Source organism: Oreochromis niloticus, linkage group LG16, assembly GCF_001858045.2.
Source record: "Oreochromis niloticus isolate F11D_XX linkage group LG16, O_niloticus_UMD_NMBU, whole genome shotgun sequence".
In the NCBI taxonomy this organism is placed as follows: Eukaryota; Metazoa; Chordata; class Actinopteri; order Cichliformes; family Cichlidae; genus Oreochromis; species Oreochromis niloticus.
This window is the reverse complement of record NC_031987.2, coordinates 15,208,520-15,223,651: the sequence shown is the minus strand read 5'-3', so window position 1 is coordinate 15,223,651 and position 15,132 is coordinate 15,208,520. Positions and strand designations below refer to the sequence as shown.

The window sequence follows — 15,132 nt, the reverse complement described above, 5'->3', positions numbered from 1 at the left end:
CAATCTCTGGTGTACAGTTAGTTTGCTTTTGTTAATTTTAGCCTGTCAGTGCTGATTTTGCAGAACATTTCAGCTAATCAGAAAATTACAAATAAATTTATGTGAAAGTCACATTTTTAAGCAGCATCTTTGGAAGCTTATAGAAATGGACTAAAGTCAAAATGACCCTGTATATGGATTTTATAGCGCTAAGCTAGGCATTTTTATCCTTCTGCTTGTATCTACTTCAAATTACCCAGGGTTTACAGTGGTTCCTACTGGCTGAGGAGGAGATTGCTCCCAGTATCATAGCGATGGATGGGAGGCGCAGCCGGCGCACAAAGTCTGAGCACCAGCCGACAGGTGATAGCACTGGGGCTATACAGTGGAAACCTTATCCTCTAAATGGTGGTGAAAATAACTTCCAAGATGTCTCTGATGCCAAGTTACTTCGTAAGCTGGAAGCTCAAGGTCAGTTAAAGTGGTAAAAATGTTTCCATGGCACCTGTTAAAGGTGGGCTTTAGACTGCCAGGAGACTCAGAAATCATTGTTAACCTTTTGGGAACCCAGAATTCTTATCAGAAACTTCTTCACGGTAATTTTAATTAACTTCAGAGTTAAAATTACAGTTAAACAGTCTAACTAAATTATAACTGTTAGCATTAGAAGTTGTTTTAAAGTCAGTGCAAGCTGGAAGAAGTGGATAAACTTTGAACGTCTTAATTTGGAAAATGTCCTTTAGGTGCAAAGGCCTCCATCACGTTTTCTTATAGCTTAGTTCCAGAACAGTGAGGATGAAGTTTGGACCATTCCTGCCCGCAGAACTGTTAGAGTTCATCAGCATTTTCTGATTGATCAGTTCATGTCACAGCATCTCAGTTGTGAGACATGGCTTTCCAAAATATGAACATGATTCTTTTCCATTCAGTCTCTGTTTGATTTACTTAAGTGCCTTAATCTTCCTTTTTCCGGTTGAGGTAGCGGAACAGCTTTCAAACTACATCGCTCCCTTCACCATGTTTCACATTTGGGAGTGTACAATGGCATTTTGTCCTCCAAACATGGGAACGTGTAATATGTTTTTTTGTCCAAAAACACATTTTTATCTCAGTTGTGCCTTTTCTACACAGAACGAACACAAAGAAATGTGAAGCATCCCGTTAAGCTTTTTGCACTGCTGTGTTTTTATTGGTGTCCAGTGGTTTCATTTGTGGTTTTCTGCTGGTATTGTCTGTTACCCTTCGACTGCTTTTTACTTTTTACTGCTTTCAGGGATTGCGTGTTTTGATCTTGGTGTGATCTTCGCAAGGCTCTCATGCCTGGCATGATGGCAACAGTCCTGCATTTTCTTCAATTTGTCCATCTTTTTGGACCATTTGTCTTATATTTGACAGATGAAAAACTCAGGTCTTTAAAAATGCTTGAAAACGTTGTGATTAAGGCAGGCTTCATCAGAGTTATATGCCTTTATAAACCTGTTAACTGTTCCTACTTCATGCTTAAAGACATATCAAGTGTTTTGCTGTTTGATTTGCTGTCAACAAGATTTGTCGACTTATTGGACGGCCACAAATGGCTTTGACTCTTAGTCTCCGACCTAAACTTCCACTTGTGATTACGCCTTTAAATTCAGCCTACTCTGTTGTTTGCATTCATGGCAGTGTTTACATTCTCCAGTTAGCTTGTCACAAAAAACAGGCACTGTCTCTGTAGGTTGTTTAGAGTGATTTGGCAGGTATGTGTGGGTCAGGTTTTTCTAATATTTTGAGGACCTTACGGCATGTGTGATTTCATACTTCATATTTTATATTTCATCATGTTGCAGAAATAGCACGACAGGCAGCTCAGATCAAAATGATGAGAAAACTAGAGAAACAGGCTATAGCGCAAGCCGCAAAGGAGGCAAAGAAACAACAAGGTAAACTTCTGTCGTCAAATCCGACTCATTTGTAACACTAGATGACGTGCTTTGTGCAGACCTGATTTTCGTGTGTTTTTCAGCAATAATGGCTGCTGAGGAGAGAAGGAAAAAGAGGGAACAGCTGAAGATTCTTAAACAGCAAGTAAGGATTTATGTTTAATTTTCCACGCAGAGCTTCAGCCGCTCTGCTCTTTACGCGCTCCAAGGTGAAAAGGTTTTAAGCACACTTGAATAGCTTTGAAACCGTACAAGAAAGTTGCTGTTCTCCACAATGCTGCACCTTTCTCATCTGCATAGAGCCACTGTACGTCTTCACCCCCACGCCGTGCTCCCCTCCACCGCTCTATAACATGCATGACTTAATAGTTAATTCATTTGATCTCGCCCTCATCCTTTTACCAGGAGAAGATCAAGCGCATTCAGCAAATTCGTATGGAGAAAGAACTCCGTGCACAGCAAATTCTTGAGGTTTGTCCTGAAAGTTATTGCAGAAACATTCTTAAACACTTCCTCTCTGCTGTTGATAGGATTTATAGGAAGAAAAAAAAGCAACCAAAGGCTATTCCTAAATTATGTGGTCCTACTTTTAGTCAGTACATGTGACTAATGCTTAATTGGTTTTTTGCAAAAAGTGCCATTGAATATGAAAATCTCCTCAGACCATGCTGGAGCTTAATACAAAATAGAGTATTTCATTAAGAAAGAGGTGGACCAGAGTTTACCGTGGCTAGGTGAAATACCTACTTTGCATTCCCTCACTAATAGAAGCTGTGAATATTTTAGCCTTCATAAATCAAATTTCAGTTGACACGCTTGGCAAGTGGCTCTTAACAGGATTTCATTGGGGCTATAATTACTGATAGAAATTTTGCTTAATTTATTCTCACTGCCTGCTGGTGTTTAATAATAACCACTGCCATTTTGTCTTTCAGTCTTAATGGGAGGAAATAATTATGTCATTGCTCAAGATTTCAGTCTGTTAGATTTGATATTATCAGTGAGCCACTGGCTTTAAGTAGACTGACAAACAGCAATCTTGCAAACACCAATCTTGGATGTAACAAGGAAATCACTCAGTTTTAAAGTTTTCTCTGTGTGATGAGTTCGTTGAAAATTGGTGAAAGGCATTTGATAGATATCTCAGAGGTTTGCTTCAGTTAATACACTAGTTTTTTTGAATGAGTGCATCGGGTCTGTTTTGCGCTTGCAGGAAAAAAGAAAGAAAAGGGAAGCGGCGGCGAGTGCCAGGATACTGGAAGCTGAGAAACGTAACAAGGTGAGATGAGGTTAATGAGCTAACCTTTGTAATGAGCTAACCTTTGAATGTCTGTTGCTGCTTACGTAATGTTTTTGGTCTTTGCCTTGTAGTTTAAAAAGCACTGCATTCCACATGCATGTATAAATGAACACATGATTATGTGAGTGTTATGTTTCCTTTCCACTTGAACTAATGTCGTTCGTAAAGGAGAGGGAGATGCGAAGACTACAAGCCGTCATACTGAAGCACCAGGTATTGTTGCCTAAGTCACATGCGTTGGAAATTTCTTATATTAGTTTTTATTTTTTTGTAATGTGTAATTTTTCTGTTTCTTAATATTTTGACAACTCTTTCTGCCAGGAGTTGGAGAGACATAGACTAGATATGGTATGAGTATGCTTCTGTGTGTTTTGACCACGTATTGTGAATGTGCTGTGTTATATGGCTGCCATCGCAACAATGGTTAACTCCTAGTTTTTGCATGTAGTCAAACAACATCCGTCTGCATGGCTTTTCCAGTACAGTGCACCGCTTATGTCTGCACTATTGATCTCTCAGATACACACATCCATTATCTGCCCAGAATGATCACGAATGAATGCCACGCACTCTAATAAATATTTCTATTGCACTGTTTGTTTTGAAACGATGTCATGTGTCTGCGTTCGTCCTTTTTGTGTGTATATGTTTGTATAGATATGCAGCAATAATAATATATAATCTCCATGATGTCTTGGTAGTTTAATATGATGTGGTTCATCAGTTTAGTGAAGATGAATTCATTATTTTGCTCGTCGCTGCAAAACAATATCTGCTGCTTGCGGTTAAAACTCTCAGCCTGCTTCTCGCCAACACGCTCAGATTAATTTTGTAATGGCTGTGTCTAACACTGAGCTTATGCTTTGTGTATGCATCACTGCCCTCATTTGCTTTTTGTTTATCGCCGTGTCCCATTTTGTTTAACCGTTCCATACAATGTGCAACACGCGCCGACTGTGACGTCTTTGTGCGTGTCTCGAGGAATGACATCTGTCAACAAATGTCTTTCTTTGAAAATGATATAATCTGCGTGTCTGTGTTCTACCAGGAGAGGGAAAGACGCAGGCAGCACATGATACTCATGAAGGCTGTCGAGGCCCGCAAGAAGGCGGAGGTGAGTAACTGCTGATGTATCGCAGCTTGTTTTTGCAGACTTGCTGAAGGAAGGATGAGTGAAAACAAGTAAAGTTCAGCAGTCTGCTCTGATGGGACATAGTACCATATGTACAGGGGTGACAAATTAAAGGAAAAATCACCATAACGTGTTGGGGTATCACATAATGCCAGAAGGGCTTTAAAACAAAAGTTAGTTTTGCCACCGATTCCCAAAATCTGTTCTTGTTTTAGAGAAATCAAACCATTAAAAAAAATCCTTTATTTCCAGTTTCTTCTGATCGTTTCAAATAGTAGTGCACAATCTCTCACAGGTGTCCCGTTATTTTGAGATCTGTTGAAGGCCTTACCATGTGGTCTACATCATGGTTATACTCATCAAATTATTTAGTAACCCCTTTTTGACTTATGGCTGAGAGTGTTATCACCGTGAACATGTCATCCCGTCAGAATAGACATGTTCTTAAGAAGAAGGACGTGGAGAAGTGTAAATGCTGTGTTAGACTAACTGGGTTGAGGAAATCTGTTGAATATGGCATTGTGGTCCCTCTGTGTGCACATAACATGAGGTGTGACTGAATATAAGAGGTGAAGAATAAAATAAATTTCATTCTTAGACTCATGTGTTTGTTGGATTGTGAGATGGATTCGTGTATTGTGTTTGTGCTTGTTGTTTTGTTGAGCGTCTCGTGGAACATTATGTGCGGTCTGTTTATGACTGAATAATTTCATGAGGAACTGGCCATGTAAATGACCAGACATGAAAATAAACGTACAAATTCATTCATTCAGTAATGCAGTACACAGTACAAGAAAGCGCACGGTGATCCTAAAAGCATTTCTTTTTTTATTTTATTTTTTGTTCTTCACTTTGTAAATCAGTGTAAATATATGTATATTGTTTGTAAGGATTTAACTTTCCTTTAGGAGAAGGAACGTCTGAAAAAAGAAAAGAAAGATGAGAAACAGTTGAACAAGGAGAGGAAACTGGAGCTCAGAAGACTAGAACTGGAAAAAGCAAAGGAGCTGAAGAAGCCAAATGAGGACATGTGTTTAGCGGATCATAAGGTATACACACTCTGTGTGAATGTTGGCTGAGATGTTGGCAAAGAGAAATAAGAGTTCATATATCCGTCTTGAATAGTGTCCATCTGTCTGAAAGATCAGATTTCCCACCAGTCCAGTGATTATTTTGATATAGTTATCAACCAGTATAATCATTATTGGAGCTGTGTACATCCTTAAAGATTAGAACTGCTTTTGGTGATTTATGGTATATTTTTTTCACAATCTGTAACAAAACAGATGTTTCAGATAATTTAAAGCATCTGGAATTCATGAAAAGGGTTAAAACAGTGCCACCGTGTGGCTCCTTATGTTATAACACTGACCAAGTGTTCAAACTAGTCCTTCACTGAAATAAGTCTTGAAACATGCACCCCATTTTTAATTTCAAAATCAGAACAGTTTGCAATAATGTTTTATAAACTGCAATCCAGTAACTATTATAGTTGTATAGTTTTGTGTATAATTTCTGTATAGTTTTTATCATACTTGACATTTTTATTTGCATTTCTTTACAGCCTCTTCCAGAGTTGTCCCGTATCCCTGGTCTGGTATTAGCAGGAAGCACCTTCTCTAACTGCCTGATGGTTTTGCAGTTTCTGCACAGCTTTGGAAAGGTGCTGGGACTGGATTTAAATTCAGACCCGCTCACTATAGGTGACCTTCAAGAAGGGTTACTGAACATTGGGGAAAATATGGAAAAGGTGCAGGACCTGCTGGTGACCATGCTCTCTGCAGCTGTGTGTGATCCTGGGGTACCTGCAGGTCACAAGGTGAATCTGTTGTTGTGATTGCAGTTTTGATTTTTGGAAGTGTAAACGCTTCCTGTGGTGTAAACAACACACACAGACATACAGCACAGACGTGCTACTGTGTCCCTTTAAAATGTGGTGTTTCTGATTTTTAAATATTGCATGCTTACTGATTCGGTTATTACAATGCTGAGTGAGCTGTAATAACTAAAGAATTGACAGTAGTGACGGTAGACACGTTTAAATATATAAGGAAATGTTGGCAACGGCTTATCTTGTAAACAAGACCCAAGCTGTTTGATCCTTATATGTGTTTTTAACTTCAGCTAACTTCAGACATCTAAAGTCTTTAGGTAGGTAATTATTGTACTTATGCCCCATTTTAGTTTTAAATCATAATTTTAATTCCTCCCCAGACCATTCCACATTAATGTGTAGTTGGACATAAACATTTCTTTGTTTGACTGTACTTAAATGTTCTCCTAAGAAGCTGTTGTGTCCACGCCAAGAGAGATATTCAGAGTGTGTCTTAATAATCTGCACATCCCAGATGTGACACATCCTGTGAGACACTTAAGCACTTAACATCAGGAAGAGATAATTGCTTGAAAGGACAGTTCTCTATCAGACACCTACAATATTGTGACTTTTTTTTGCCTAAGGCTACAGAAAATAAAAAGGAAGTCTCATGTAAGCTTACTGATTTTGTTTTCATTTTATTCTTTTAAGAGCAAAACCATCTTGGGGGACCACTTGACTAATGTGGAGATCAACCGGGACAATGTGTCTGAGATTCTGCAGATCTACATGGAGGGTCACTCTGAACAGAAAGAGGTGGCCATGCTGGCTTTTAGCCTCAGGACTAAGCCTTTCCAAGCCCACAGTCCGTCACAGAAGGCCTCTGTTTTAGCATTCCTGGTAAACGAGCTTTGCTGCAGTAAGGCTGTGATCAGGTGAGTGCCCTGCCTCCAACTGAAATTCATGATGTCAGTGTTTTCATTTCACCCCACCTAAAAAATAATAATAATAATCATAAGTAGTAAATCCTAATAACCACAGAAGTAAATGCTTCCTTTAAGGGTTTGCATCTTATATAGTTGTGTGTTAATTTTCTTTCTGTGCCTGAGAGTGGAACATTCAGGCTTGTTTTATTCATGGAGTCTTCAGTTTTAATGGAATAGCTGAAGTATTAAAAGGAATATGACAAATCGGGGCCTGATTGACAGTTTCACAAGGTTGCATCAAACTACGTGGCATCAATTTTTTATTAGCGCTACACTTTGAAGCACATCTGGTGCACACTGCAATGCATTGAAAATGCCTCATCCTCTTGCACAAAAAGGTCACCGAAATGTCGGTTTCGACATTTTTTTTTTTTTAAAATGTTTTTCAGCGAGATCGACAAAAACATAGATTATATGACCAACCTGAGGAAGGATAAGTGGGTAGTTGAGGGAAAGCTTCGGAAGTAAGTATACGTGATTTCGGCTGTTGTTCAAAGATTCTTGTGCATACACTTGGACATTTTGTGACCAGCACTTACTTTTTTCCTATGTTGTTGTTTTTTCTTTTCTTTTTTTGAAAGACTGAGGAGTATCCACACCAAGAAGACGGGGAAGAAAGACAACAGTTGGGCAGGAGAGAACAACCATGCCTTTGTGCTCCCCAGTGTTCAAAACAAATCTAAGAGGAAAGAAGGGGACAGTGAAGAAGAGGAAGATGAGGACGATGACAGTGAAGACCAAAGAGATGACGAGGAGGAGGAGGAAGAAGAAGCAGGTGGAAAAAGAGGAAAGAAAACAGACATATGTGAAGAGGAGGTCAGTGGAAACATAATGCTGTTAACTTGAGCCTCTGACTAAATCTGTGCTGATTTTGGCAATTGTCCGCTTTTTTTCATGTAGGATGACAGTGTACGCTCTGCCAGCATCGAGGAACTTGAGAAACAGATTGAGAAAACATACAAGGTAAATGAAACCCCAATCTCAAGAATTACTCATGAACGTAAAGCGCCCAGGAATGGTAAAAAAAAATAATAATAAAAAGATGTGCACACATCAAGGTAGCATTTAACTACACTGAGTGGTTGAACCCAGGAAATAATTGGTTACAATTTACAGATTAATATTTTGAGTACTTAACAGTCACATGATGCATTTTATTCTCATATTTTGACTGATTTGTTTGCCAGAAATAAGATTTAATATGAGGATCTATTATAACAAACCAGCATGAAGTGCACAGCATCGACCACTGAACTTCAAACATGTTCAGTGATTCAAACTTAACACAGCAATGATTCATAAGCAACATAAGCAAAACTCTGTTAGTAAGATAAGGACTGAGCAACAAAACAATTTTCATAAATAAGCCTTTAGTTTCCTATTAGAACATGGGTCTCCTTGTACACTTGGTTTCTGGTTACAAATTAAAAGAGTCCTGCTGAAACTCACACATGCAATTGGAATTTTGTGTGCTTAGTGTAGTAAAATGTGGCTCCCAGGCTCTGTATGAATGGGTTAATAACTTCCTGAACTTTGTGTCTCTCTAGCAACAGAGTCAAATTAGACAGAAGCTGTTTGACTCCTCCCACTTACTGCGCTCTGTGATGATTGGCCAGGACAGATACAAGCGGCGCTACTGGGTCCTTCCACAGTGCGGTGGCATTTTTGTTGAAGGCACTGAGAGCAGTGAAGGTGCAATACAAAACCGATGTCTCCTTTAGTCGTTGTTCAGTGTGTTTAGGATCAAAATCCTTACTGATTTTTTTCTTTTTTTGACATTATTTTCATTTCATGTTACTTAGGCTGTGAAGTGGAGGAGGAGGAGAGAAGAAGACAATGGGCTACTGAGGTGATCAGAGTAAAAGAGGAGCAGTTGGAAGAGACAAAGCCGGTGGTCTCCAGCTGCACGCAGAGCACAGACAGTGATACAACCATGCCAGAGAGCCAGCAGGACAAAGACAATCTCTTCCTCCAAAAACCTGGCTCTTTATCTAAGCTTAGCAAACTTCTAGAAGTAGGCAAAATGGGTCAAGATTCAGACATCAATACACAGAACAGTCATTCTGTTAAAGTTCCCACCACTGCTTCTTATCCTTCGTATCCTGCCTCACAGATAGTCCCTACTCAGCAGGGTCTGATGGATAAATTGGACACTGCGGTGCCATTTCTGCTCAGTGCTACTCAGCTGAAAAGCATTCACTGGGTGACCCAGAGTCCTCAGTCCAGGCTTCATTATGAGCATCTGTCCAAGACACTGACTGAAAAAAGCAGCCAGTGGTTTAGCCTCTTTCCTCGCTCTCCCTGCGACGAGTCCTCAGTGACCTCTGGTTCCAGTCCACCAGTTTCCTCCTCTTCTCCACAACCCATCAGAACCAAATCCCCCTCTTTCCTCTCCACTAATCCCTCAGCTACAGATAGCTACAACAGTACTCCCGGGATCAGTAACACAGAATTGCCTATCTTTCAGGTTGGTGGATAACAATAATGCCATCTCCATCTCAGATAGTAGGATCAGTTCATGTGTTTTCAGAGCACTGATAGTGTTGCAAGAATAGTCCATATTACATCACAATTTTTCCTTTGTTGGAATATTCTAAGAGAGATTTCTTTACAGCTTACTGCTTGTGCACCATGCATGTGGCATTGGAATAAAACTGTTATCTGATCATAATTCTGAGTGTATGCATTTTTATTCTCAGCAAGTAAAGTCTGGCATTCATGAAGGCAGACTGACACAGCATGACATGTCTAGCTCAGTGGCAAGTCCCAGCCTGCCCTTCTCTGGCACACCTCTACCCCCTATGGTGGATCTAGCTTCGCAGCATGCAGAGGGTCATGGAAACGAGGCCTCTTTTCTGGAAAATAACTCTATCAACAAGAGCGAGACCTCAGAGTCCCCAAGTGATAAGTCCACTTGTGCCTCATATGCTGCCATAGAGGGGGCCAAAACCCAAGACTACCCTTATCCTCGGCCCATCCCAGAGGGTAAGAATGGCACGCTGCCAGTATGCACAAATCAGATATGCTGGACTGAAGATATCTATTGCCCAGACAGCAACAGAATATGCCGTGGCGATTGTCAGTCAAACAAACAAATGTTGCTAAAATTGAAAAGCACAGTCACTTCTCCAATTTGTGTGTGTTTCCAGAAATGCTGCGTGGCTGGTGGAGGGTGTCTGACATGGAGAACCTGCACAGTCTGGTCAAGACCCTCCATTGCCGGGGCATCAGAGAGAAGGCCTTGCAGAAACAGATCCAAAAACATATGGAGCATATGACCAAGCTCTGTGAGAACAGCAAAGATGGTGGGTTCAAATTTCCTTTGAGATTCAGCAGACATTCAGCATTTAATGATTTTTAAAAGTATTGTTATTTGAGTTTTTATTGTGATGTGACACATTTGGCTATGAAATTTCTTTTTTAAAAGCGTTCCTTAGAAAGCAGTTTGCTTTAACGTTTTAATACATATGTGTTGGCAGCTATTGGTGTGACAGGGATGGAAAAGCAGGAAGTAAGCAAGGAGGCAGTGGAGAGCTGGTGTGCTGAGGAGAAGGCCATGGAGGTGGACATTCGCCTGCTGCGACAGGTTGAAGCTCTGGAGAGGAAAGTCATCTCAGCCAGCCTGCAGGTCAAGGTAGTGACAAGCCTTTCAGCTGTTTAGAAAGCACCAGTGTTTATTTTAATTATTGCTTGGATTTAATTAAGGCCATTGAAATTTTCTTTAATATATACCTGTGTGATTAAAATGGTGTTTTGTGATGGCCATATTTCCCTGATATCTCTGTCAGGGTTGGATGCACCCTGAGCCCCAGTCTGACAGTAAGGATCTGGTCTATCATGAGCACAAGCCCTTCTCTTCGCTGGCTCAGGAAAACAAAAGAGAGAGAGACGCCAGTCAAGAAGATGTTCCTGGGTCCGTGGTGCGGCGGCCCAACAATCCCCTTGACATAGCGGTCACCAGGCTGGCAGAACTTGAGAGGAACATTGAGCGAAGGTACTTGACGAGATCTTAAAATACCACCTGTCAGACACAGGCCACCTTGCCTGTGTTTGTATTAGAAGTAGAAGATAACAATGCAAGATTCAGGACACCGGAAAGAAGAACTTGCAACTTTTTTTTTTGTAGAGTTGACTTGTTCTCATGTTTCTCAGTTAATTTACAAGCGGTCTTACTTTCCGTGACCTTTTAAGCAGTGAGGAGGAGGCGGCTCCTGGGATGAGACTGTGGCGCAAATCCCTTGGTCAAGTCCGCAGCTCAGCTCAGCTGTCACTCTGCATTCAGCAGCTGCAGAAATCCATCGCCTGGGAACGAGCCATCATGAAAGTGGTTAGTGTCACCTGATTTCACTGCTCCTCTCTCTCTCTCTCATTCTCTCTCTTCATCACAGATTTGTTTACATCATTTGATCACATATAATAAGAGTCACCATGCTAAAGGTGACCATCTTGTGAATACCAGTCTTATAAGCTGCATAGCTTTTCATTCAGTTTACATTCAGTTACAAGCCTTCTTAAAAACAGTCAAGGAAACCAACGCAGGATGGCACAGATAGCTAGTTAAAGCTCTGGAGAAGGTTTAAATGCAGGAAAGATTTGGTAGCAGTTATGTACCTCATTCACAATAAATCACTAATTTTTATAATCCCAATCTGTTTTAGCTTTAACTAAACCAGTTGGGGAAATTTATAACAATTTTTAAAGTGGGATGCTCATTTGCCTGCATCGTTTGTTGCTGTTGTTTCCAGCACTGCCAGTTCTGTCAAAAAGGAGATAATGAGGAGCTGCTCTTACTCTGTGATGGCTGTGATAGAGGCTGCCACACTTACTGCCATAAACCCAAGATCAATACAGTGCCTGATGGGGACTGGTTTTGTCCAGCTTGTGAGTCAAAGGTACATCGGCGTCCCCTGAGGGATTGATCATAGAGCCAATATTCTTTTTTTTGTGTGTGTGTTGTTGTTCCGGGTTTTTTGCTATTCATTTTTCAGCTCTCTGTTCATATCTATCTACCTGTGTGATGTTTAATGTGGCTCCACAGTCTTCTGTGTGTTCTTTCATACAGGAAAGCGGTCAATACCCTCATAGTAGGAAGCAGCAGAGCCGAACAGCTGGAGGAGGGAAGAAAAGCGGCGAGGGAAAACGAAGCATTAAGCCATCTGTGGAAGGAGAGCTCATCAGTGAGGAGGATGCCAGAAGCAACAGCGTGCCAAAGAAAGGTACCAAGGAGGTCAAAAAGAGGAAAGGAGACGACAGCCCACTCGGCTCCCAGGCCAAGTTTGACAGCCCCATCTACTGTGCAAAAAAAGCCAAAACCCATAAAGATGAGCTGGGAATATGCCGGTACGCACACGCACATACTTACTGTGCAATTAGATCCTAGAAGCTTGTTAGTATAGCTTATGTCATTGTTTAAAATTATTGGGCTCCTGTGAGACATGGGAAAAAAAAAAAAAATCACATCTTAAATCACCAAAGGGTAAACAAATCAAACCGTTGTAGTGAAAGTGTGTTTAAAAAGTCATATATTTGCAATGCAAAAAGCTCAGCTGTGTCTGCTCTTTGTTCCCTGCAGAGTGCTGCTGGCTGAGCTGGAGGCCCATCAGGATGCCTGGCCTTTCCTCACCCCAGTCAACCACAGAGCTGTTCCTGGATACAGAAAAGTCATCAAGAAACCGATGGACTTCTCCACCATCAAGGAGAAGCTAACCAGTAACCAGTATGTGTTGTTGTTGTTGTTGTTTTTGTTGTTGTTGTTGTTGTTTTTTAAAGATATTTAGGATGTTTTCATAACATATCTCATTCTTAATTTTACATTTTATGACTCGGACAGTGCTCATGAGTTGAAATTAAAACCCATTTCTAATTGTTACAGGTATTTAAACTTGGAGACATTCATCATTGACGTGAACCTGGTTTTCGATAACTGTGAAAGATTTAACGAAGATGACTCTGAAATCGGACGAGCCGGCCACAGGATGAGGAGATTCTTCGACAAGCGATGGACTGAACTCTTGCAGTGAACACATTCCAAAGTGGACATGTCCAACTTTCTCATGGGTGTTGGAGGCCTTCTCTTCACCTCTGACCCCAAGTCACTACACAGTTATAATAAATCAATGTGCAGTTTGAAGGACAGGACTGTGGTCTGTCTGCAAGTGTAGGCAAATCGCTTAATGGATTTGTATCTTCAAGTGCAATACTGTTTTGTTTATCGAAACACACTGACTGTTCGGCTCAATGTTGTTTATGCGAAATACAATATTGAGTAGGGATTTTACTTTTTTATCATCGGTACTAAGTTATATCTCTGTGTGTGCTGTATGTGTATTTATTTTCTCAACTACTTTACATTGCAATCTTTTCCAAGCAGAGGCACGGGACTTAAAATGTATCAACTGTTGAATAAATGAGAAAAGCATTACTCACAGTACCAACCGTTCCTCTGTCTAAATGCATTCGTGAGTTCACTGTGTAATGCCAAGAGGGATCACTGACACATGAAGTGTTAATTCTGTCACTCAAGTCATATTTATTACATGTTAAGTGTATTTTTACTGCACGGTCTTGATGAAGACGATATCGTTGCATAAGGATGGTCGTAGCACTTAATCTGAATATCCACTCAAAGCACTCCTCAGAATTGTAGTGCCTGACTCTGAGGAGGATGGTTTTTGTTTTTTTTCTATATGCAGTGTGTGTACTGTACGTGTCCTGCACAGTATATCGTAGGAAACATTTGCAGGAGCTGTAATAGGAGCTTTCCTCCTTTTAAATGTGGTGCATAGTGTTTCATCTCCAAGCGTTTCCTTCAAACAGAGCCTTGTCAGACATCCCGTGGACTGACGTGAAACCTGCATTGGAGCTTTAATCCATCGGGGAGTCGGTGTCACGGACCGCTGGAGGCATCTCAAGACAGCTGAAGTCAGAAGACTTGAAGTAACTGCATTTTATTATGAAAATTGTGAAATGAGTAGTGACTTTTGTAGGAATATTATTTTTGAACACTGGTGTGGATGGATTAAATAAACCTGTTTTTCAAAATAGCAACACTAAGCCCTCACTGCTGCTGCTGTTAATATTTTTCTTAGGTACATTTTTCTTTTATTAATATCTCATGATATTTTAATTGTTTTCACTAGTTTCATCAGTTTGCTACAGCTATAATAAAAAGTCATATGCATTCACTGAATACGCGCGTGTGTACCGGCATATTGCCAGCACATTTTTGTCATCTTTGTGGGTTTTGGCTTTTTTTGCACAGTAGATGGGGCTGTCAAACTTTGCCTGGGAGCTGGGTAGGCTGTCGTCTCCTTTTCCTCTTTTTGACCTCCTTGGTACGTTTGTTTGGCGCGCTGTTGCTGCTGGCATCCTCCTCACTGATGAGTTCTCCTATCACAGATGGCTTAATACTTCATTTTCCCTCGCTGCTTTCCTTCCCTCCTCCAGCTGTTCAGCTCTGTTGCTTCCTGCTGTGAGGGTATTGACCGCTTTCCTGATTGAAAGCACACATAGAAGACTGTGGAGCCACATTGAATATCACAGAGGCAGATAGATATGAATTGAGGATTATCATATCTTTGACGGAGCAGGAAACAAGAGGTACAGGCAAATAAAGAGTGTTCTTTTCTATATGTACCTGCGACTTTATGTTCAAGTGACTGTGGGGTAATTTATTACCTCAGCTGTATATTTATATTATAAAGAAAGGGAGGAAAAAAATATAGCTATAATTTCTAGTGCTGTAGAGTCATTGAGCCTAATACCTGATGTCCAAAGCTACAATGAAATGTCTTTTATGTAGCAACAGAGGACAGGAGATATGGAAACATACATAAATGTGTGTATATGTATAAATATATATATTGTTTTGAGTCAAAAGTATGGAGTCTTTCAGTCATATACAGGGCAGAGGAAAAGTGCTTAAATTATATGTGAATGGATGTAGATGCATCCAAATACTAGTGTTTACATGTTCATTTTAGTTTACTATTAGAGGTACT

The 15,132-nt window shown here is 40.5% G+C and overlaps 1 protein-coding gene across 16 annotated transcripts in view; it reads left to right on the top strand.

Annotated features, from left to right (window-relative positions):
• The window catches only part of baz2bb (bromodomain adjacent to zinc finger domain, 2Bb), a 48,053-nt gene extending 33,868 nt beyond the window's left edge, over window positions 1-14,185 (top strand). For 7 of the 16 annotated variants that reach the window (XM_013272641.3, XM_013272645.3, XM_013272640.3 and 4 more), the window contains 25 exons: window positions 240-450; window positions 1,806-1,898; window positions 1,982-2,043; window positions 2,304-2,369; window positions 3,112-3,177; window positions 3,367-3,411; window positions 3,520-3,546; window positions 4,247-4,312; window positions 5,239-5,379; window positions 5,895-6,149; window positions 6,858-7,081; window positions 7,522-7,596; window positions 7,714-7,948; window positions 8,033-8,095; window positions 8,680-8,824; window positions 8,935-9,599; window positions 9,832-10,117; window positions 10,282-10,437; window positions 10,612-10,766; window positions 10,921-11,126; window positions 11,324-11,459; window positions 11,878-12,024; window positions 12,195-12,472; window positions 12,705-12,848; window positions 13,005-14,175. In XM_013272641.3, the coding sequence (XP_013128095.1) occupies window positions 240-450; window positions 1,806-1,898; window positions 1,982-2,043; window positions 2,304-2,369; window positions 3,112-3,177; window positions 3,367-3,411; window positions 3,520-3,546; window positions 4,247-4,312; window positions 5,239-5,379; window positions 5,895-6,149; window positions 6,858-7,081; window positions 7,522-7,596; window positions 7,714-7,948; window positions 8,033-8,095; window positions 8,680-8,824; window positions 8,935-9,599; window positions 9,832-10,117; window positions 10,282-10,437; window positions 10,612-10,766; window positions 10,921-11,126; window positions 11,324-11,459; window positions 11,878-12,024; window positions 12,195-12,472; window positions 12,705-12,848; window positions 13,005-13,152 (4,095 nt within the window). In that variant the 3' untranslated portion in view covers window positions 13,153-14,175. Of the gene's footprint in view, window positions 1-239; window positions 451-1,805; window positions 1,899-1,981; window positions 2,044-2,303; window positions 2,370-3,111; window positions 3,178-3,366; window positions 3,412-3,519; window positions 3,547-4,246; window positions 4,313-5,238; window positions 5,380-5,894; window positions 6,150-6,857; window positions 7,082-7,521; window positions 7,597-7,713; window positions 7,949-8,032; window positions 8,096-8,679; window positions 8,825-8,934; window positions 9,600-9,831; window positions 10,118-10,281; window positions 10,438-10,611; window positions 10,767-10,920; window positions 11,127-11,323; window positions 11,460-11,877; window positions 12,025-12,194; window positions 12,473-12,704; window positions 12,849-13,004 lie in introns of all 16 variants that reach the window. The other 9 variants (XM_013272636.3, XM_013272639.3, XM_013272638.3 and 6 more) reach the window with 9 other exon arrangements.
• The last annotated feature ends 947 nt before the right edge of the window (window positions 14,186-15,132 follow it).